Below are 24,219 nucleotides of genomic sequence, written 5' to 3'. Positions count from 1 at the left end.
TCATAAACCTGACTAGAAATAGTCTGGATATACTGGGGATTCAAAAAACCCCCCACCAAACTCAACCACCTGACTTTGCATTCAGTGTTCTATCCAAGGAATTACTGTTATATAAGAAATAAAATACAATGTATAAAAGTCAATGCAAAATTCAGTCCTTTTGGAACATGCCCTGCATTGTATACTTACGCTCCTTTTGACAAATGGGAAGGCAACATTCTCATTATATTCTAAAGCGTTGGAGGGACAAGTGCCATAAATACAAGCTCGGTGAGAGAATTTTGTTGCAGTATGAAATGAGTATGTTAAACCAGTGACCACAGTCACTCTAAACTAAGTTTATTTCAGATGATAATGAATTTCAGTCAGTAACAAATGATGTTTTATATGATGAAATAAGTTTCACAGCGAATTAAAGACTTGGTATGAACTGGTTTTAATGTGTTCAAAGATTTTCAAGGAGTTTGTTAAAAAAAGTGAAATTGTTCGTTCACTTCCATGTACTTATTCTGAATACTTTTGTCATGGTCACCTATGAAACAAATGCAGATATGTGTTTGTGAGCATTTGCATTCAGTTTCATTTCATTCTTGATGCAGCTAATGAGGTCTTGACAAGAACTTAAGCGTAATTTTAATTAATGCATTCTGAAAAGTTTTGTTCATTAATGACCATCAGACAGTATGCAAAACCCTCTGAACAGTCTGACCTTTCAAATGTAGTTCTACTTTTCTCACAAGGGTAAAATTTGACTGACTAAAGACAGTAAGACAAAGATGATCTTGAAGAGAATAATGAGCTTGTAAGACCCCAGGCTTGCACTAAAGGCTCATTGAGGGGATTTTCTTTAAAGGTCCTGAAGCCTGTTCAGCTTTATTAAAGGAGCCCAGGTTCCTTTTATACCCTGAGAGAGTACACAGGAGGTGATGTTACATGGTGACCACATGTCTTTGGTTTTATCTTCTCTGGCCCGCTGTGGCCACTCCACCTGCCCCATCAGGTGGGACTTCTGGCCTACTGGCCACTCTAGGACTGGACTGATTCTCTGGGGCGGTGTATGGGGCAGTGCTCCTCGTGTACCAGTGACAGACAGGTGCTCCAGGGCTGGCCAAGGAGGCCTCAAGGGGCTGGGGTATGGAGCAGGGCACCATTCCACCTTCATGAAATTCAGCCTGTCCTTCTGCCCTAAACACACACTTTTTATAACCTATCCTACTCAATGTAATAGTATTATTCGGATAATATGCAGGTAAAGATAACGTAAGAACTAAAAAGTAGTGAAGTATATACATACTTTACTAATCACTGGAAAAAGCTCAGCTCACTCGATGCTGCTTTATTTAAGTGAACTCTAAAATGTCTTCCCTTGAAATTTTTAATGAGTCAATACAGTTTAGCACAGAGCTGAATATTATGTGTCAAGGTTAATTTTTTACTTCAATTTTATTTTGCATAGAACATTTTGGTCTAGAACATTTAAAGAACTGTTCAGGTTTTTTAAAGAATTTTAGCAAAATATTTGTCTTCACATGAAAATCTAGAAATATTTAATTTATGATGTGTAATTTGATACTAATGACAGCAGTGACTGGTAGATGCAGATTCAGGTCTATCCTTCTGATAGAACAAGGCCTATCAACTTACAGTACAGTATATGACACTCTTCCATTTTCTTCCTTATTTGCTTTATCTTTGATGAAAAAGTAGATTTTGACATGTTTTCCAAATCGTAGAGTCATACAATATTAAGGGCTTGGAATGGCACTCAAAGATCATCTAGTCCTTGCCTTATCACTACAGTTCCTGAAAAAGAGTCCCTCTCTCGCTTCCCTGTAGGCTCTGTTCAGATACTGGAAGGCTGCTATGAGGTCTCCATGCAACCTTCTCTTCTCCAGGATGGACAGCCTCAACTTTCTCAGCCTGTCTTCATAGGCTTCAATCCTCTTATCAACTTTGTAGCTCCCTTCAAGACTTATTCCGACAGTTCCATGTCCTTCGTATGCTAGGGGCACCAGAAGTGTGTGCAGCACTCCAGACGGGATCTCAAAAGATCAGAGAAGAGGGGGAAAATCACCTCCTTTGACCTCTGGCCACGCTCCTTTTGATGCAGGCCAGGACATGGTTGGCTTTCTGGGCTGTGAGTGCACACTACTGGCTCATGCTGAGTTTTAACTCCCAAGTTCTTAACATATTTATTGTGGAAAATCCAGTCTAAGACTGTCTACGGAATTTCCAATTGTGTTATAGAAGAGTTGTATCTGAATTTAATTCTGAAACAAATTTGGAAACTGGATACCTTCTTTGACACATATAAGAGATTTATCTTTTTTTCCTCTTTTGTTTTCCTTCTTTCTTTCAATTATAAAGGGTTGTTAATGTGCTTTTACTGAACATGACTTAAAGGAATAAAGTCAAGTTCATATACAAAATGCACTATAAACCTGTATCATACTTACTAGGAGGTAATCTTCATTCCTTACACTTACCATAAAAAGCATTTTGGAAATGGTTATGCAGTTGAATTCTCATAGAGGTAATCCTTGTATTGTTAGGGAGATAATTTAGTTAGCTAATTAAACTGGTTTTTCTTTTTTTTGGCCCTCTTCTTTGACTTTTCTGTGGAAAAATTTCCCGACAGTCATTGAAAAAAATGACAGAGAAAAGAGAGAAATTTGAGATCTCGAGTGTCAGATTTGTAAATACAAGAATCTTCTGACCTAGGAAATTAGATCAGAACTACTAATATTGCAAATAGCTCATTCCAGTCTGGGATCCACACTGGATCAAATATTAAAGGGCAAAAAAAATTTATTAAGCTTCTCTTTTCCATTGTCATATTTCATACGTCACTCAATGCAGAAAATTTCTTTGTGTTTTCAAGTACTTCATAGAGAACCTTTTAAAAAGAAGACCATTTTTCTTCATAGATTTTTATTAGTAATAAATTTAATTAAGGGGAAAAATAATCATATTAGCTTAATTTAATGTCTAATTGGAAACCTGAGGATTTTTCCTGCTTTCAAGTTGTTTTTAATTATCTGTATTTGAGTATTTCAAAGTCTTTCCAGATCACGCCTATGTTATAATTCAATTTTTTTTATTGTCTGTAGATTATAAAGAACTACAGTTTGTTATAGGAAAAGCTGAAATATATTTTTTATCTGTTTGAGAAGTGTTCTATTTCTGATACAACTCATGAAGAAATACAGTTAGCCTAGCAATCCTTCATCTTAATGTTAAACTTGATTACATGGTGGAAATAATATTTTCTAAGCTATTTTTGATCTACAGAGATAATTCTGTAGAACTGAGATATGGATCAGAGAAGAGTGGTTCATTAATACATGAAATTTACTTATAGTTTGATGAAGGTAAATGGAAATGTCATACAAAAACATGGTGGTGCATAAAAGATGCAGAAGCAAGTGATGATTTGATGTTCATTAATGTGGACTCTGCAAGTTTTTTTAACCCTTACAAGTTAATTAACCACAGAGGTTCATAAAGCAGTTAGCACATTTGTTGACTCAGATATCAGATCACATTAGCAAACTCTTATGTACTGCAAGTCTGAAGATGGTTATGAAGGGCATGATTTGTCTGTTCTGCTAGGCTTTCCTGAATTTTATTTATGTCTTTCACAATTTTTTTTTTAAGCAAAGTCTTAAGAAACAGGCTTAGATCTCAGGTTGGAGCTGTAGTGCATAAACAGCCCATTTGGTTTCAGAACTTTCAGATGGTTCTTGTTTAACTAACAGCCATACTGAAGGTCACTAAAAATCATACCTCTTCTATCTTATAAGGACAATACAAAAAACTTGGTGAAGAAGTAGTTTATCTATTCCATTATGTGGGGAAGATTTCTCCTTGGCTAAGATCTAGGCTATGGAGGGTTTCTTCTTCATCAGCTTTGCCCATATAGGTTAGAAACCAGTAAAAACCACTACCTCGCCAACCTTCTGTTCCAGCTCCAAGCCCCCAAAACTAAAACCCTCCTTACTATACTGATTAAGTATTTGTTATAGGTTAGAAATCCGAGAGGGGGAATTTTTCTTCCCCTTGCCCCCACTGTAGGAGAGACGGAGTTTGAATGGAAAGGGGGTGCGATTAGCTTTACAAAAGAACCTAACTGGCCAGACTGCATTCCAAACGGATGGCCCATCAGAGGCTGGGGGAAGAGGGGAGGAGTTTTGGGGGAGGGGTTGGCTGGCTCTTCTCAGAAGGGAGAAGGTAGTTTTGCTGGGGTTCTCTCTCTGGGAAGGAGACAGAGGTCTTTGTGTGGGCATTTTTTGGAGAAAAGTCCTGGAAGCCGGTCTTTCTGGCTTCTCGTCCTGGTGAAGCCTGACCACCAATCTCGGTCAGCTCGCACGCTGCTTCGTGACTCCAGCTGGGATCTACTGGGTTTTCATCGGAGAGTTGTGTGCTCACTGAGAGAAAAAGAGGAGCCTTGAGACACCGTCATCTGAGGACAACAGTGAGTTCCGTGGCGGGTGAACTGTTTTCCTGTCCCCCTTCTTCCATTGGGGGAAGGGTCCTCATTTTTTTCTTTTCGACTTCTCCCACGACCCAAGACCACCCCGCTGACCCCTCTCCCCGCGTGGTGACCGCCCCCTGCCCCCCCTGCCGACCACCACAGAGTACTGCAGGCTCTGCACCTCCAGCGATCCAACAGTGCCCCCTGCCAACTATGATTAGAACTGCGCTAGAAGACAGAGAAGTATTCAGACCTTTTCTTTTGTTCGAAGGGGACTTTTGGGTACAGGACAATTGTCTAGTTTTTTTTTTTGTGTTTTGTTACTGTTCTTGCCAATATACATATATCTTTTAATAAAGGGTTGTTGTTCCTTCTTTTTTCCACACCTCTTCAATTAAAGACCCTTAATTTTGAATTTACAATTGCTGAGAGAGAGGAGTTTGGCCTGTCTCATAACTCATCCTCTTTAGCAAACATTCCAGTCTCTTCAAACTGAGACACTATTACAAGAATGTGTGTGGCAAATAGCAAAGAATCATAAATTAGTTCAGGTTGGAAGGGACTTTAAGGATTTTCTACATCCAACGCCTCTGCCATGGGCAGGGATGCTACCTGCTGGACCAGGTTACTCAGAGCCCCATTCAAACTGTCCTTGAACACTTCCAGGTATGGGACATACATAACTTCTCTGGGAAAACAGTTTCAGTGCCTCACAGCGCATATCACGTGCTTTGACATCTTTGGGTGTGGTTGGGAAGAGAGAAGAAGAAGACCATCTCATACTCTGAGGAGACCCAGGGAGAAACAACAGATTCTTTCTCTAATAATAGAGAGGACTCAGTTCCTACTTTCTTTATACTGGGTCCATCAGAGCCCTTTCACAGTGAGATTACAGTACTTCCATGTAATTTGTTATACAATATTTAGCAAGTAATTTAGCAAGACTCAAAAGTGATTACACAAAAATACGTGTGAAAAAGAGAGTCAAATACACCACCCATAGTAAGACAGGAAGTAAAAGAATGAGAGAACAGTACTGAGAGGAAGTGTATAGTATCTAACTAAATTTTGGACAAAAATCAAACACAGATTGGTACTTTTTCTTTATTTGCAATGTATTGTGACTGAAATTGTGTCTCTGATTAAGTTTTTACCTCTGAGTGCTAAAAAGTTTCTTGTTACTTGACAGAATCAACTGAAAAACAGACTTGTGATCACAAACATTGTCACTTGACATCTGAATCACCCACATCAATCTCATTCCGGTTTCTTTTTTTTTTTTTTAATTTGTGATTATAGAACTACAAATGATAACTATCAAGAGCAGTATTTTAGATGAGTTTATCTATATCCAAACAAGTTATCATGGCTACTAAGTAGGACATGAAACCAAAAAACCCTAAACCCATAGTTCAGAAACTGTACCAAGATATATTTGTGGAGTGCAACATAGGTGTTTAATTTTATACAAGTTAACTAGAACATTACTAATCTTATTTTCCAATAAGGTTATTTTCTTGTGTTATATGTGCTTCAGTGAATAGAAACATTGTAGCAGGTTTCTATCTGAAATACAAGAGCCATTGCTTCTCCTGAATTTTCTTTCTATTCTTCCTCGCAGACTGCTAATGTCTGTTTAGATAAAATAAAGAATTCTAAAAATTTAATTAGGGGAATCTCCTCCCTTGTCTCCAAACAGTCTTTTGCTGAAACATGCAACACTTCTTGGTCCACAATGCATAGTTCCATAGGAAGAGAAAGCAGTATGGACAAAGGTCAGTGAGATGTGAAGCTTAGTAAGACCTAATTAACAAGGTTGGAGAGCTAGGCCAGTGGCTATCAATTCTTACTGTCTTTCAAAGGAAAGGTAAAGTGACCAACCAAGACGAGACCCCAACCTGCAAATTCAAGGATATACTTTGTATTTTTTCCTGAGTTTTGTGCTGTTTCTTTCTGTAGCAGTAAAATCAACAATAGCAACCAGTTAGATGAGCACAGTACTGAATCACTAAATCAATGTATTTTTTTTAATATATGGTTTAATCTGTCTTTATTCAGTAAAAGCATTTAAACCTATGTTTAAACTTCTTACAGAAGGCGGGTTGTGGAATTTCATCCTATGTATGTAATTAAGGGAGTTACATTGTAGTAACTAAAAATAAAATAGGGCACTCTACTTCTAGCCAGCTATGAGTTTATGTTGGGTGCATTTTAAAAGAGGTACATCCTCATTTATGTTTATTTCCAGTGAAGCAATATTCATCAATCAAATAGGATGAATATTATCAGAATTTGAATTATTTCTAAAACCACAATGATTTTCTTTTAATGCTTCCACTGGAGTTGACTGTCTTGTCATCCTACAAATTTCCACCTCAGTGGCTTATAGAATTTGACAGAAAGCCATGTTGTTCTGCATCTGGCATAATGTCCACTTGATTCTTCCTGATGAGTCTTAGCAGTTCTGTGTCCAAATTTATACCTAATTAATCAGTTAATGTTAGTGTTGAACTTCTGATTGTTTCTTTATGGATTTTTTTTGCTAAAGTCCCATAGCAATTTCAATTTTCCTTCATTGGTACAAGGACCACAGTTTTAGAAGTAAAACAGATTAAAAAAAAGTTTTCATTTCTGAGTCAGATTTATGTGTTGCACTTATTGTGTAGTTTATTTAAAAAGCTGTTGTCTAGACTCCAACTATTGCCAAGTCTTGCTTCTAGAATGTTAAGCTTTGTATGACGCTTACTCAGCATGTGATTCCATCATTTTGGTATTTTGCTGCCTCCTTGTCAAATATCAGCTTGCCTTAAAAGCACTTTAATGCCTTGAAGATAATGAACAATTTGGCAGCAAAAATATTTTCTGACTGATTTGAAACCCTTGCATAAACTACTTGGCGCCTGACTCATTGAAACCTATTATACTGGCTATTTTAAAATTAGGATTTATTTCTTTTTGAATTTCAAAATCTCTCCTTGGAAGAGCCATTTAAATGTGAACGTATATTTTCCTCTTTAACAGTAGCTTATAGGCTATAATGGCAGAATATTTTTGCATTTTTATATTTAGTTTTATTGTAAAGAGCCTTGGGATGCATTTGCATGAAAAGCGCTATATGAGCTCATTTTGTATTGCATTGTATTGTGTTGTGACAAGTGCAATAATCTCCAGGTTTCCTATCCATTAAAGAACTAATTTCACAGCTCACTAATTATGTGAATGAGAAGGGGAAATAGGTCCTTTTTCTCTAAGGTATGCTGAGCAGATGGCATAGAATTTATTTTCACCCACTGAATCTAAGGTCCTCTCTTGCTTGAAGGTTCTGAGGCTTGCCTCTGTTTATCAAATAGAACAGGAAAGAGATGGCAGTTTCTTGTACAGCATGACAGTGTGTACTGAGCGGCTGTCTCTGTCCTTTGCTAATACAACATCACTTAGCACATACGTCTAAACAGTCTATTTATTTAGGATGGAACATGAAAACTATTAAAATGAATGTGCATTTCAGTGTAATTCTAACCTTACCTCTGATGTATTGAAGATAGTGGTTAGTTTTGTCCTAGGAATTTAAACTGATATACATTAAAACTTTATTAATGAATCAACGGAGTACCTTTGGGACTGTATCTGGTCTGTAGTTTCAAAATAGAAAAAATTACTTCCTTAGCCTGTACACTTTCCTTCATAGCTAAGGTTTTGCCATCTTTCTAACTGTTTCTTTTTTTTTCTCTAGCCTCACCAGTGAAAATAACTGACTTGAATAAAACGTGCATCCAGTGATTTGTATAGTGCTCTAATGCACCGCTTTTTTAAAGTAGCATAAGTCATCAGACACTAGGGTACTCCTGTGATCCTGAAGAGTAGCTATTTTGGCCCTTGTTTCATCATTAAAAAGAGAAAAGCTGAGACTGAAGTTGTGTACACGAGCTGTACACAACTCATGTACAACTTGACAATAAGGCTGCATTTTACAGTGCTACACAAGAAATCAGATAATTTTCTCCCTTTAACACAGTGAGCAGTGCTAATTTGTTGTTTCCTTCTCTCACTGCTGGCCTGTCTCGTGTTTGTTTTGTGTTCATGGTTCTGATGTCATTCTAATTTCAGACGGACGCAGCACTAATGTATGATGCAGTTCATGTGGTGTCAGTGGCTGTCCAGCAGTTCCCACAGATGACTGTCAGTTCACTGCAGTGCAATCGCCACAAACCTTGGCGCTTTGGGACCCGCTTTATGAGCCTCATTAAGGAAGTAAGTCACTAATAAAGCATCCTGCTTCTCTGCATTCCTTTCTCCCAATTTCAGTTTTCTTTGTTTTCACTCTATTTGGATTCTGCCTTGTTTTTCTTTTTTTTTTTCAGTAGATGGAAATCTCTCATCTTGTTACACATAAACAGTTTAACAAGTGAGGCAGCATTTTTATTTGAAAATGGTTTTCCAGAAGTATTAGCTGGAACAAAGAAACTTGAAAGGGTAAATTAACTGCAATATAAATAAAACTTTTGTTTGTAGATAACCTCCCAGGTGTGCAACATTCGTGGCGTAAAACCTCCCAAAAATGAAACTGCAAACCACAGATTGATTATGAGAAATTCAGCAACTGACATGAGCTCAAAAGGGTCAAGAATGAATTTTACTTCCTGTTTTAATTTTTTTTTCCCTTCCTTTCCTAGTATGAATTAGTATATGTGGCTTTGGTCTCCTAGTATGCTCTTTGGATACTGATAGACAATGATTTAAAGTAAAGCTAGGAGATTTAGGGTGCTAAAGATGAACACTGTAGAGTAGAGTATTCAAGTCTCTTGTACTGTAAATAACTTCTAATATGGTATTTCTCATTCTAGAGATGAAAAATATTGTGATAGTAGAATTATTTGCAAAGAAATATTTTCTAATGGTTCCTTTTAAGATGATAATTTTTCTTTCCACATTCCTTTCTCTACTTTAGTATAGTTTTAGAACTAGATGGACTTTAAGTTATAAAAAAATGAGGATATTGTGCTTTATTAGAAGTAAGGAATGAACTCTGGGAGGCTGGCTCACTGACCTCAGTTTTTGCTGTCTCAGTGTGGTTTCAGGGGAATCACCATCTTGCAAAAGTAAGCCTTTATTTGAATGAAATTTCTTGACAGAAAAATGAAGTCCAGCATTAATGAAACTGATTGAGGCTTGTGAGGGGGAGGCAATGTAGGGAAGCAGAGGGGAAATGCGTGCATGAATGATGGAGGAATGAAAACAAAACAGCCTTTTATCTCATTTAATAGAAGAGACTATTGCCTAGCATGCAAGGTGTTTTAAAATTTGCCTGTGAAGACTAAAGGAAAGGTTGATTTAATTAGCAAATAGTGAATACAAAATATTTAAAACAAGAAATCAGCCATAAAGTAAATTATTTACATAAAATGAATAATTAATTCTTCCATTTTGGCAAAGGTAAAATTTGTTCTTTTTCTGGGGAAAAAAAAGGAAGAGGTATTCATTTATAGAAATTGTTTTTTCTTTCTCCATAGGCCCACTGGGAAGGCCTCACAGGCAGGATAACTTTCAACAAAACCAATGGCTTAAGGACAGATTTTGATTTAGATGTTATCAGCCTCAAGGAAGAAGGTCTTGAAAAGGTGTGTAAGACATTTACCTCCAAAGAGGTGGGAAACAATACAAAACCCCACCCCCTAAAAACATTTACAATGACATTTCATGTGTTACATAAAACAGTATATCTATTCTCCACTTGATATCTGGTTTCAAAGTCTTCTAGTAGAAGCTGTTACCTTGTTGTCTGGAATTACCTCAAACTTAATGAAATAAAATAGCTTAATTTGGGCTATTTTATGTTTTCAGAGGGAACTTTAATTCTCTTCTTGGAATACAAAATTTTTATCTGGAAGTGGTACTAAAAAATTAAGAATTGGTAACCTGACTGGTTTGTCTGTCTTCTGATATTAATTTTTCTTGTACAGAGATGGAGTGAAAGACCAAAGAATTGAGAAGTGCTCTTTCTGTGTAGACTAATATTTTCTATATTTGAACTAAAGGTATTGGGAAGCACATACAGATATTTGGCCTGCCTACATGACACCATGATGATCTGAAATCAGATCATCTTTCCTGCAGCCACCTTGCCCCGAAGAGACAAGGCAGGAAGCTACACGGTCTCACATTGTGATCAGCAGGCAAAAGTTTTGCAACTTGAATCTACCTTGTAGTTTGTACCTAGATTTGGTGTTCAGTGTTCTGTAAGCAGTATGTCTTCCTTCATCTTCAGATAAAATTCTATCGGCTATTGCCCCAAGGTGATATTGTGGCAACAAATAAAAAAACATATTTCTTCAAAACTTCTCCCCCCCTCCCCGACTAGTTTTGGAATATTAGCTTCCGTTGACTAGGAAAATTTGTAAAAGTTCAGAAACCATAAGCTTATCTTGAAACACTTACATAGGTAAAATCCTTTGTGTTGTCCGGTGGGAAACCTCTGATTCAAGAACTATGCTATATTTTAAAATATTCGGCAATACACTCATAGTAGATTCCTCCTATGAAGTTTTCCATGAGGGGAGCCCTGGAAATCTAAGGGGGGGAAAAAGTATGCTAGTGATTAGGTTTAAAAAGTAAAGTAGCTTTGTGCACAAGTAGAATAGGTGCAATACAACCTGTCTTCCTTACTGGAAGCAGAAATGGAAGAATTGATGTCATGATAATAGCTAGATAAGTCAGTTGTAGCTGAAGGGTCTGCATATAAGCAATAACTGTTGAAAATGAAGAAAGGAAGTCTCTGTATTCTAGGATGGCTTTAGCAATGGTGGTATTTGAGAACCACCACACAACACGAGATTTCTAGAAAATAAAATCTTAGTCCTCTGAAAATATAGAGACAATCAAAAAAAAAAAGCCTACAGAAATTAGAAATATGGAAGAAATAAAATTCAACAGGAAATACAGTACTCTAAAGCATATAAGAGAAAAAAGGAACTTGGGAAACAGTTATATTGAAAGATAAGTAAGAGACAAATAGAAATAGTTGTTAAAGCATATGGATGTTTAAAAACAACAAGCATGTGCTTCAGCCGTTTATACAGAAGTTCATAGAATAGGAAAATACTTTTTCTGTCCTCATAGCTCGTTTTGATCACTTCATAAACAGATGTGATAATATTAATTTTTCACTAAAAGGTGCAGACAGTCTTTGGAAAGAGCAATAAGAATCAGTAACTGTATTTGAGCAAAATCAGAGCAGTTCCTGTAGGGTGTAATGATATGAGATTAGGAAAAGGAAAATTAAGGTGTATACACCTTCAACTGAATTGCTTAGTAAACATATGGAACCTGTGGCATATTTGACTGAAATAGACGAATCAATGCCAATGAATGAATGTTTGTCTTTGAACAAAATTTCATTATCCTGAAAGAATACAAACCTTCTTCTTCTTCAATCCAGGGTGAATTGTTAAATTCTGGAACAGGACGCTTACTAGTAGAGAGAGTACATTTTAGCCAGTTCTTTTATTTAAAAGAGCTGTCTCAAAGTTGGGGGGGTGGTTTGCCCAAGACTGAATTCTGTTAAAGCTATGATGAATCACTCTTCCTTCTCTCAGCCCCTACCTCCCTCCACACGTGCAATTCATCTCTCTACATCACAACCTTTCTCTCCTGCTTTCTGCTACTCTTTCCTCCTCTCCCTTCTTCCTTCCTCTACCATTCCTTCCTCTCTTCCATCACACCCTCCCTACCTGTTTCCCTTTCCATATAATCCTTGTCCCCTTGTACCTCTTATCTCTTTCCACCCCCTTTCTCTCTCTTTAATTCTTCCTTCAGGAGCGTTTCCACATCTTTGTCCTTATTTTATATGTTCCCAATGTTCTTTCCTTACCAGAGTCTTCTCAGGCCTCTCTCTCTGTGTTATTAGAGTTCCTCTTTCCTTCTGTCCATCCTTCCTCTTAAGGGATGAGAGAAGATGGGGAGATAAGAATTATATGTGTCATAATGTATGTCATGTTTCCATATTGTAATTTATGCAGTTATTATTTCATTTAGCCTCTTTCTCAACATGGGGGAACAATCCCTTCTGTGAGGACAACAGCTCAACTGAAGAATTTTAGCTGTAATCCATGAGGACAAAAGTATTCATGGAAGGGAGAGAAAAGAGTTATGAAGAATTGCTAGAAGACCTAATTTTTTTTTAACTTTGGTTTTGTTAAAATACATGCTAGATAAATTGCCTGGTTAGTATAATGGGGAATGATCTAAATCATGTGTTTTAAATGCAATGACTGCTGAAGACAGTGACAACAGAAAAACTGCTCATTGATTTAGAAACGATGTTATGAGTGATCCCAGATTTTACATAAGATACTTGTTCCTGAAACTCCTGAATGAGAGGTGATAATCGAGCATCAGTCAATAAGAAGTATGTGTTTACAAATAAAAATTCATGTCTGACAAAAATGATAGCTCCTTGTAAAATGGAAATGACAAAATTAAGAGATGATTGGAATGCTGCTAATGTAATGTACCACGAAATTTGATTACAGTCACTCTGGACACACTGAAACTATTTATGATTAACACAGTGAAAATCTAAAACTGTGGCACTCCAGGATAATAAATTATAATTTAAATTGCAGTCAATCAGTCTGAGGCTGCATTGTGAGGAAAATTATTTTATACTTCAAGGAGATAACAAATACCTGAATTTAATACCACTTTTGATATGAAAATTTGTCACTGAAGAAGAATTACATTTCCTGAATAGAAATGTACAACTGGCTTGAAGCCTTGCTCAGGAACCTTCAAATAGGATGAAAAGTAATTGTAATTTGTTGTTAAGAGTATCAGTGTAAGACCTTGTTTTATTTTGTATCTTTAATAATGACCTGGATCTATGGGATCCAGAAGTATTGCTATTAACATTATGTTTGGCAAAGAAGACAAGAACATCAATATTTCTGAAGAAAGTAAAATAAATTAAGCAATTTGCAGATAGGAGATACAAAAATATGAAGAAAAAATATTACTTATACTGGAGTATAATTATTTTCTTGATGTAATCACCACTACTACTAACTACTCTACAAAATGAAATGAAGATGGTATGCTGCAGATGGATTTGAAAACCCTTTGAGGGTTGAATACGGTTCTTTTGGATGCTTAGTTGGTGCCACTGCAGAAAGGCAATGATCCTTCCTAATATTATGCTTGTGGCACTTCACTGTTTTGATTGACTCAGAGAAAAAATAGTGTTAATTTTCTCAAGAGAGTTTTGAAGGAAAATAAAAAAGAATAATACTTGAAAGTATACTTATTTATTCATAAAGATAAGTCACTTTTCAAACATACTTAAGTAAGAAAGCTACTTTAGTGAATTTTTGTGGATAATATCTCATGAAATTGACTCTCAGTAAAGTGTTCTAGAGTATATGTAAACTCATCAATTTTTAAGTTTCAGGAGTGTACAATGCTTCTTTTCAGGGGGGATGGTGAATTATTGTAATGGTTTTGATTGGGATAGAGTTAAATTCCTTCAGAGAAGCTTGTATGGGGCTATGGTTTGGATTTGTGTTGAAAAAAATGTTGATAACACGGGAATGTTTCTGCTCCTTCTAAGCAATGTTTACACAGAGTCAAGGCCTTCTTGGCCTGCAGAGCTACAAAGCGGTCCTGTGTGGGGATGTCCAGCTGGGTGGGAATGTCTGGTTTTGAAGGATTGCAGTAACTTGATAGTTACCCAATAGTTAAATATATGGAAGCCTGGATACAAGTTTTTAACCATTAACATGCAGTTAAGAAATTGTATTCCCTGTCCTTGAGGACCACCACAATTACCATGTTACAGAATAATCTCTGATATTCAGTGATAAGTTTAGCTCTTGGAATTGTTTCAACTTAAATGAGATGATTCTTGACTAAGCTAATTCTTTGTATCATAGAGATACTTCATCTCACTGTGGAGCACGATGTTAACTTCATGGGAACACATGTTTTGGATCCTGTGCTATCGATATTAAGTGTCAAAAATTTCAGATTGACATGGTCATGCCAGAATAGGCTAGCTGTTTAGGGGAATTGAAAAGAAGAATAGGAGACTGAGGGCTTGACAGCCTCTCTGGAGCTGTATTTACCCTGTGAACATTCTCTTTAACGTGTGTATACGAATACCTGTTTCACTTTCTAGGAAAATTTTATAGAATCATAGAATCAACTGGGTTGGAAAAGACCTCTGAGACCATCAAGTCCAACCCTGACACCACCCTGTCAACTAGAGCATGGCACTAAATGCCACATCCAGTCTCATCTTAAATACCTTCAGGGACGGTGACTGCACCACCTCCCTGGACAGCCCATTCCAATGTCTGATTATTCTCTCTGAAAAAAATTTCTTTCTAATATCCAACCTAAACGTCCCCTGACACAGCTTAAAACCTTGCCCTCTTGTCCTACTGCTGGTTGCCTCGGAGAAGAGACCAATGCCCACCTGGCTGCAACTTCCTTTCAGGTCATTGTAGAAAGTGATGAGGTCTCTCCTGAGCCTCCTCTTCTCCAGGCTAAGCCACCCCAGCTCCCTCAGCCTCTCCTCACAGGACTTGTGCTCAAGTGCTGGTGGAGGCACCAGCCTCGTTGCTCTTCTCTGGATCTTCTCCAGCACCTCAATATCCTTCCTGAACTGAGGGGCCCAGAACTGGACACAGGACTCAAGGTGTGGCCTCACCAGTGCTGAGTACAGAGGAAGAATCACTTCCCTGGTCCTGCTGGCCACACTGTTCCTGATCCAGGCCAGGATGCCATTGGCCTTCTTGGCCAACTGAGCACACTGCTGGCTCATGTTCAGCTTCCTGTCAGTCCAAACTCCCAGGTCCCTTTCTGCCTGCATGGGGTTGTTGTGACCAAAGTGCAGGACCCGGCACTTGGCCCTGTTGAACCTCATCCTGTTGGAATCAGACCATCTCTCCAGCTTGTCCAGGTCCCTCTGCAGAGCCTGCCTTCCAGTTGATTGACATTCCTCTCCAAAGTGGTGTCATCTGCAAATTTGCTGATGGTACACTCAATCCCCTCATCCAGATCATCAATAAAGATATTAAACAGGACTGAGCCCAACACTGACCCCTGGGGGACACCACTAGTGACACCACTGGTCGCCAACAGGATGTAGCCCCGTTCACCACCACTCTCTGGGCCTGGCCATCCAGCCAATTCTTAACCTAGCACAGAGTGCCCCTGTCCAAGCCATGGGCTGCCAGCTTTTTCAGGTGTGTGCTATGGGACATGGTGTCAAAGGCTTTGCTGAAGTCCAGGTAGACACATCCACAGCCTTCTCCTCATCCACCAGGTGGGTCACCTGATCGTGAAAGGCAATTAGGTTGGTCAGACAGGACCTGCCCTTCCTAAACCCGTGCTGGCTGTGTCTGATCCCTTGTCTGTCCTGTAGCTGTTGTGTGATTGCACTTAGGATGATCTGCTCCATAACCTTGCCAGGCACTGAGGTCAGGCTGAGAGGCCTGTATTTTCCAGGTCCTCCTTGCAGCCCTTTTTGTTACCCATGCTGCATGCATTGTCGTACTTGCACTTCTACTGGACTACTGATTTCACTTCTAACTTTGTCTTTTCACCCTAAGGCTCATGTCTGGAAAGCCTGGTTTCAAACCTATTTTAAAGCCCTCCTGATAAGCCCTGACAACTTATGGGCTATAGTCCTTTTACCCTTGCTAGATAGACGAAACCCATCTGATTTGAGGAGACTAGGTACCATAGAATTAGCCACATGGTCAAAAACCCCAAAATTCTGCTAGCGGCACAAATCCTTTAGCCACCTATTGATGAGTTTTCCTACTCCTCTCCTCATTCATCTCTGCCACTGCAAGAACTGAGGTGAACACCACCTGTGCTCCTGTCCCATTAACTAATCCATCCAGACCCTTGAAGTCCTTTTTAATTAGCCTGATGCCTCTTTCATTAATGTCATCACTGCCAGCCTGGACCACCAGCAGTGGATAATAATCAGAGGGCCAGATTAGCTCGGGGAGTCTCCTACTAATATCCCTCACCTGGGCCTCAGGAAGGTAGCAGACTTCCCTGTGGGATGGGTCTGGTTGGCATATAGGGCCCTCAGTTCCCCTCAGAAGGGAGGACTACTACAACTACACTTCTTTTTTTCTTTATAGCTGTGTTTGTGATCTGTCTGATAGACAGGGTGCAGTGGGGAGACCCTCCAGACAGATCCTCTTCTTGAGTGCCCTCTGCCTGACTCTCTGAGTCTGGGGCCCACACCTGTTCTTTAAGGGAACCATGGGACTGCAGCAGTCTATTTCCCTTTCACTCTTCCTAATACTTCCTAGCCTCTCCTCTTCTTCCTTGAGCTCTGCCACCAGGCACAGCAGACCGTTCACCTGCTCGCATTGTATGCAGGCATCTCTCACACTGTCCTCTGGTACTAATGCCAGGCTCAGATAGTCTGTGCAGCCAGTGACCTGAACAGCTGTGTCCTTCTTGGGGAGTTTTGTCTTTGAAACAAACTTTGAAAGTTTATTTAAAATGAATGTAATGCACTAAAGTAACTTGTTTGAATTGCAGTTATATGTAATATAACTACATTTTTGATGTTTAAAATTTTCTAGTGAAAACACATAAACAACTCTAATCTGTTCAAAAGACTACTTAAAAATTAAAATATTGTGTTGAAACAAATAGAAAATAATTAATTTGTTGCACTATTCATGCACAGTTTTTTTTATAAGGAGCAGCTTTGAAAATGTGTGTGTGATTTGGGAGCTATACATATCAGTGACATATCAGAATCTGTGGTGTAAATTGTTGAGTTTGAGCTCATCAATAAAGATAAACCAAAAAATGCCTAATTTTGAACATCTGATTTTGTTCCATTTCTTAGATTTTTGATTCACAAAAGCAGCAATAAACATACGGTTAATCTAATTCAGAAAAATAATGCATCAATTTATCAAGACAGAAGTTTGTTTTTGAAGTTATACTGTTGATAGTTCTTATAAATCTGCATGGATGTAGTTAGATAAAATCCAAATTCTAACAGTTGATATTATTCTTTTGTTAAAAAGTAGGAGAGGAAGTATTTTAATTAGCAGTGTTTTAGCCTTTGTCAAGTTAAATTTGAATGTGAATACGAGCTTGAATAAAGCACGTGATTTAATGAACTTTGGATTTGAAATTGATCATATAAATTGATGATGTTTCCCAGGAAACTTTTGTGCTACTCGTGTACCTGAAGTTATATCTCATAGAGGACATTAGTCCAGCTTCAATTATGCAGGGGCAGGCTCAAGTTCCAGTCTTTGTCATTTCTTGTTATTCTACTCTAGTTTGGACATTGTTCAATAAGGCTGAACATTTTGGGTTTCCTAAAAAACCTTTTAATTCACCAATTAAAATGATATTAAAACAGTAAATGAAGGAGAGTTTTTTTGGTACTAAGGCTCGATTTCAATACTTTAAAATGATGAGTTAGATGTTATTTTCCAATTGTATTTCTGAGACACACATTGCATTATCTTCTTTCATCAATTTATGAGGTACTGAATGGCCAAGTTCAAAGATTGACCTCTTGGAACTGAGTGTTAAGCAAAGAAGAAAGATAAAATATTGATTTCCATAGAACAGAAAATTGTAAAAAGAGAGAGTAAATTTATCTTTTCTCTATTACAGCACCTGCTGATTCAGGGTCAGTCTCAGTTTTAGAAATAGAACTCTTTTCATTTAACCCTCACAACTTTGCATTCTAAATTTACTTTACGCTCCTATGGCAACAAATCACTTAAAAGTATATGAACAGTTTCTCGGGAGTCACTTTGAAAGATTACAAAAAAAATTGTGTGTTTTTATATATACATCTATACATACATATATATATTCACAATCAAACATCACATAAATTTTTATTTTTTGTCAAGATTTAGTTTTAAAATATCTTTATCTTCTATTATGGGTATTGTATAGTATTTGAAGTGAAGTTTAAAATCCTGTCTAAAAACAAAATAAAACCATTTGTATGGCTTTTTAGACAATGGAGTAATGCAAACATTCTGATTTCTAAAATGTATAGTTATATTTACTGCTTGATCATTTTAACTGTGTAGTGATGAAATTGCAGATAAATTATGTAATCATTATTTATTACTTAGTATGTGAGTCTGTCTCTGACCTGAATCTTAAAGCATAACCCTGGATGTTCTTACTTAGATAAAAATCCTATTGACTTTATTTCAATGTATAAAATGTCAAAATACTTATGTACTGAAGATTTATCTGTAAGTAAATTAAGTTATTGCACTAACCTTCATCATTATATTTTCCAAAAAACATGTTTTTGTCCTGCTGTTCTCTCTGATCAAGAAAAAGAGTAAATCCCTTTGTAGAGACAATGCTTTCTGCACTGCAAATGAATTTCTGCCTGTTAAGCTATTTTCAGATGTGATTTATCTTGAGGAATGAAAATTAAATGGAAAATTAAGTGTTCAAAGTAGCTTTAGATATTCTATATGTCATTCTTACACTTAATGTCACACTTCACGAAACATAATTTGAGGTATTGGTAATCATATTTTAAATAAGCAGACTTTAAATTCAGTGACAGAGAAAAATGGAGTAGAGTTTAATAATAAATATTAGCAATCATTTCTTTCCCTGTAGCAATTTGTTTTTCCTTACAGTGTTCTTTTCTAGATGCTGATATGTAACTAATTGGCAATTTACACAGTAATTTACTGATTTACAGGTTGGAACTTGGGATCCATTGAGTGGCCTTAACATGACAGAGAATCAGAAAGGAAAACCAGCAAACATCACAGATTCCCTGTCCAATCGCTCTTTAATTGTTACTACCATCTTGGTAAGTAATTATATTTGCTTTTCCAGAAATACAATTGTGAAGAAAAGCTAATAGAATATGATATACTAATTGCAATAGTAATGAAGTCTGTCGTATGAGTTACTGTAGTATGAGTTACTGTAGTATGAGTCTGTAATATGAGTTACTGTGATATGAATGACCTCCAGTTAATCTATGCATGGATATTTACTCTCATCTGAGAGTAAGTTATACCAATTTTAGAGTTACATTAATGATTAGTAATTTCACTTTTCTTATTATTGACTAAAATGTTTAGTTCTTTACAAATCTATTTAGTTCAGCAACATATGAGAAGACAAAAGGTATTTGTTTAAAAACGTGTTTTGTCTGTTAACTTAACAATACTACCCAGCTTTTTATTTATTGCTTTTTTTTACTGTTCTAACACTATGATATTCTCAAAAGAAAGTACAAAATATTTAACATTTATTTAACGTTGTTATTGCTTGATTATTGAGTTGAAATTTTTAATCATCCAGAAATTTAGTTGAGCTATCATTTGGACTAGACCAGAAGAAACATTTTAAGTAATTTCTTTTTCATTTCCATTGTTAGCAAATTCACAGTAGTGAAAGTATCTTTTACTTATAATTACATATATTTTTTATGTAAAAATGTATTTACTAATTTCCACACAATAATTTTGAAATAGTAATTTTAATTTCAACACAAATGAAAAACTCTCCAGAATTGTGTCTGCTTTTTTAGTCTGCTGCCACCATTATCGTGAATTTGCAGATATAAAAAAAAAAAAATTCACTTCCCAACAGTTGCATATTTTGTTAAGAAGGTTTCACTTACCAACATACATTTTGACGTTTCAATCTAGAATTAATTTTTTATAGGTACATAGATACAAATGTCAGTTGGTTTTTAACTTTTTATGTAAGATAAGTTGATAATTTCATCCAGTGGGAAACTTTTTCATTGCTTTTAAGGTGTCTTTACAAATAATAGAAATTATAGAAAATCTTCTGAAATACTTTGTTCCATTTATTCCACTAATTGAAAAATATATAAATTGGAATACAACTATCTCACTTTCAAACATAAGTTCCTGTTATGCTACAACCAGTGCAGTTTTACCACAATTTTCTCTTACACTATTAATTACACATACTGCTGTTACATTGTATCCACATAACCTGCCCAGGACTTTTCTTGATGCTGTTCACTGATATATAAGTGCTTCACATTTATCCTAAATGCTCCTAGAATTACTGTTTTACAGAATATTGTCCTATCTCTGCCAGTGACCTGTTCCCTTTATTACTCAGTAATCAACCAGCCTTTGTACCTTCTGCACACCTCAATAGCAATCACTGTATACTTGATTCCAGATCAGTGATAGCAATACTGGGACAAGGATCAATCCCTGCAAGATTACATAAGAAACACTCAAAAACTTAGGATGTTTCAAGTTTGTTTTGGTTTTAATATCTATCTATTGAAGAAGTTTGAGTTAATACACTCTATGTATCATATTGCTTTTGCATAGTGATACTTGAGCTTGCATGATTTTGTTTGAAATAGCTAGCTTGGGAGAAGGTAAACTGCACAAATGTAACGAGCAGTGCTGCCAGTGAACACCGAGTTTGGCCTGGTAAAGCTCATAAAAGTAGATTGCTGAGATTTAAGAGACCAGCTGCTTTTGGTTAGTAGTATCTGTAGTATTTTTTAAGTATCTGTCCTCTTCACATGTATCTAAATAATAGAATAAATAAAAGAAATATGACGGCTTTAAATTGTTGTTATGAGTTGCTCATTTGTAGCTGCCTTTAAAACTGCAGTTATTGTTCAGTAAAAGTTTTCGTAATTGCAACAACTCTTTTCAGCTATGAAGACTGGTACTCAGAATAGGTGCTACATATTGTAAGAGCTGTACTCAGAATAGTAAGAGGAACCAAAAACATTTCTGGTGCAGAAAGCATATGTACTAGCTTAATTTCGTAGCTCTATTTTTTTGTGCTTAACAAATACTTTTCTGTTGGACAGAAAGCACGTTACTGAATATTCATTTTGTAGCAATGCAAGGGAACAATAAAATGCTAAAGCTCCTAGAAATGTATTTTCTTCATCATCACTTTCCTTTACTGTTCTTTTTTAGCCTGGAAAATATTGCTTAACTGCCGCCCCCCAAAAAAACAAACAAAACAACAAAAAAAGGCAATTCTTTCCTTTAAGCTGCTCATGTGATATTTCTATGCCGGTTTCTTTCACTTTAAGAATTCCCTACAATAGTCTATAGTTTACTGGCAGCTGTGGAGTCTTAATTATTTTTCTCTGTAGTTTGTTTTAATGCTCATTTTTCATTTAAAGATCCCAGTCTTTCTTTTATTTTTAATTTTGTTACTGAAATTCGGAACCATATCTTTTTCCTTCTATATTTTGTAGTCATTAAGATCTTTACAGCTGCGAGTAAGCATGCTCTGCATTTTCAGTGATGGTTGAGACTACTGGACATGAAAATATATTCATGGGCAAAATAATAAAAAAATAAACTATGATTCATAAATTCGTCTACTGCAAGTAAGGACAGAACTATGTCCTCTTTTTTTTTCCTTGAATTCTGCATAACGCATTTTATAGGTAATTATATGAAAGGTTATTCCTTGGTTTATGAGCAATTCAATGGCTCAAGTTCTGAGGGGGTCTCAGAACTTCATAATTACTCAGACGTCTACTTACATGTAGTTTTTGTGCAGAAACATGTCTGTTTTCTAAGTTCTGGTCCCCTAACATCCCCAAGTAATGATTGAACATGTCTGATAGATTGATAGTCAGTTTTTTAGGGGAGGAGAAAAATTAAAAATAATAATAGATATGCTATTTATATACCTTACAACTGTAGCTTTGCATATAACAATCTTTTTCATACTATTACTTTATTTTATTTTAAAGCCATCTTCATTGAAAATTTAGAATTTCTTTTGCAATTTCTTTAGAAGTCTCCATTCTCAATATTCTATGTTTTAAAAAGCCAAAACAAAACAAAAATCCAACAGAAAATAAGTTTTCAACTTCATTAATAAGGATTTATTATCATTTGATTCTCCTAAATAGACTTTGTTATGCAAGCTATCGGAACTCTGATTTTTTTTTTTTTTTTTTAGATTTTTGTTGTAATTATCTAAATATTTTTGTTCTTGTACATATTCTACCTTTGTTTTGAAAGATTCTTACTTTTGGAATTAAATTTTCATGTTCATAATGGTCTGTGCATGATGTTTGGTGTTTTCATGCTAAATTGCTTACCAGCCTGTACATATTATCATACAGGTTCATTTTTCCTGTTTGGCTGAAATAAATGCTTCTTCCCTTTCCCACATCTTTTATGTGCTTTTCTGTATCTGCTTGCATCAGTGCTTTGAAAAGCTCACAGTTGTCAAGTTTATTTTTTTCAAGAAATATTGAAAGTTATGAAAGGTATGTGGTGTTCTCAAATCTAGTAGTTTTTTGTTATTTCGCATTTGAAAAGTTAAATTATTTTTTTATTGTACTTCCCTGAAAAAATTGCTTTGAATGAGGAATAAATTAGAAGGAATAATTATAACAGATTTTAAAACAATTTTATTTAGTCAAATAATATATGTATATATTCCCACACTGTCTTTCATTTATTATTTGTTTCAAACGGGTTGTGCATAATTTCTCTCCCTTTTTCTTTTTTTTTTTTAATATTTAAAGCATGAGTTTTCAATAACCAAATTTTAAATTAATATATATTAAAAAAATGTTAACATTAAAAGAACAAATTTACATTTTGTCTTTATAAGAAAGGGTCACTCATACTTTACACAGAATTGAAGATTTAGAATTTTTTCGTTTTCATTTTTATGGTATATTTTGAAGAAAAATACCTGATGCAGGCATTTCCTCATAATTACCATTGCATCATTTTGGGATGATTCAAGAAATACCTAAATTTTGACATATTAATAATTCAATAATATTTGATTCCTGTTGTTGTTATAGCCCTGAACAATTATTTCTCTCTCATAAATCTATTTGAATTTTGTGTACTGTCACAAAATAGATGAATCTGGTTTTAGCTTGCAAAAAACTGTAAACGTGATATTTTTCTATTTTTAGTCAATCACACGTGATAGTTTTGGTTTTTTTCTAGAAACTAAAGGAATATACAATTCCTTACTTTCTGATTTTGGTATTTTTCTTATTGCCTTTTTATATCTTTTTTTTGTCATGATTAGTCAGTACCTAAATGCCATTCCCAGACTTCTCATACCCATTTCAACATTTAGACCCTGCCTGCTCTTCTTCCTGAACTAGTTTTTACTCCTGCCTGTATTCCACTTCTCTGTCTTCAGTCACCAGTGCACGCTGTAAACTGACTGATTTCTTGAAGATGTAGCAGACATTTAAAGCAAACTAATGTGTTTCAGGAACTTTTCCACCAAAAAAGGTAAACTTGCCTGCTTTATGAATTATGTTGCTCATAAATTGAAAATCCCTCTTATCCTGAGATCCAGCATAATGTCTGTGTACGTCAGACTTGAAAGGTACTCACAGAGAAGCTTAGCCATAGTACTTTTTTTTATTTCAAACATATGCAATGCTTATCAGAAAAAGCTATGAGGTTTGAAGGGAGTTGTAGTATATGAATGTGTAGAGTGGAATCAGCACAAGTTAAAGTTTCACTTGATAAAAAAAGGTCAATACATCTATTTTTCTCCTGACTGGATGCAACCAGAATGTTGTATGGCCATTGATTTATATCTCTGAATAATGACTGGGAATTACTTTCTTCAGATTCCAAGTTTACGTCATCCTGCCAAACACTTTCTCTTAATTCTCTAGTGCTTCAATTCCCTTTTATTACTAAAATGCTAGTAATAAAAATATACTTTTACATAGT

General features: G+C 36.0%; 1 protein-coding gene across 7 annotated transcripts in view; it reads left to right on the top strand.

The window, feature by feature from the left end:
- GRIK2 (glutamate ionotropic receptor kainate type subunit 2) overlaps positions 1–24,219 on the top strand; it is a 365,319-nt gene that overhangs the window by 189,713 nt on the left and 151,387 nt on the right. For all 7 annotated transcript variants that reach the window (XM_064649882.1, XM_064649881.1, XM_064649884.1 and 4 more), the window contains 3 exons: positions 8,582–8,725; positions 9,985–10,092; positions 19,209–19,322. In XM_064649882.1, the coding sequence (XP_064505952.1) occupies positions 8,582–8,725; positions 9,985–10,092; positions 19,209–19,322 (366 nt within the window). The remainder of the gene's footprint in view (positions 1–8,581; positions 8,726–9,984; positions 10,093–19,208; positions 19,323–24,219) is intronic.

This window comes from Pseudopipra pipra, chromosome 3 (assembly GCF_036250125.1).
Source record: "Pseudopipra pipra isolate bDixPip1 chromosome 3, bDixPip1.hap1, whole genome shotgun sequence".
Classification (NCBI taxonomy): domain Eukaryota; kingdom Metazoa; phylum Chordata; class Aves; order Passeriformes; family Pipridae; genus Pseudopipra; species Pseudopipra pipra.
Note: the sequence above shows the minus strand (reverse complement) of the source record. Positions and strands in the feature narration are given on the sequence as shown.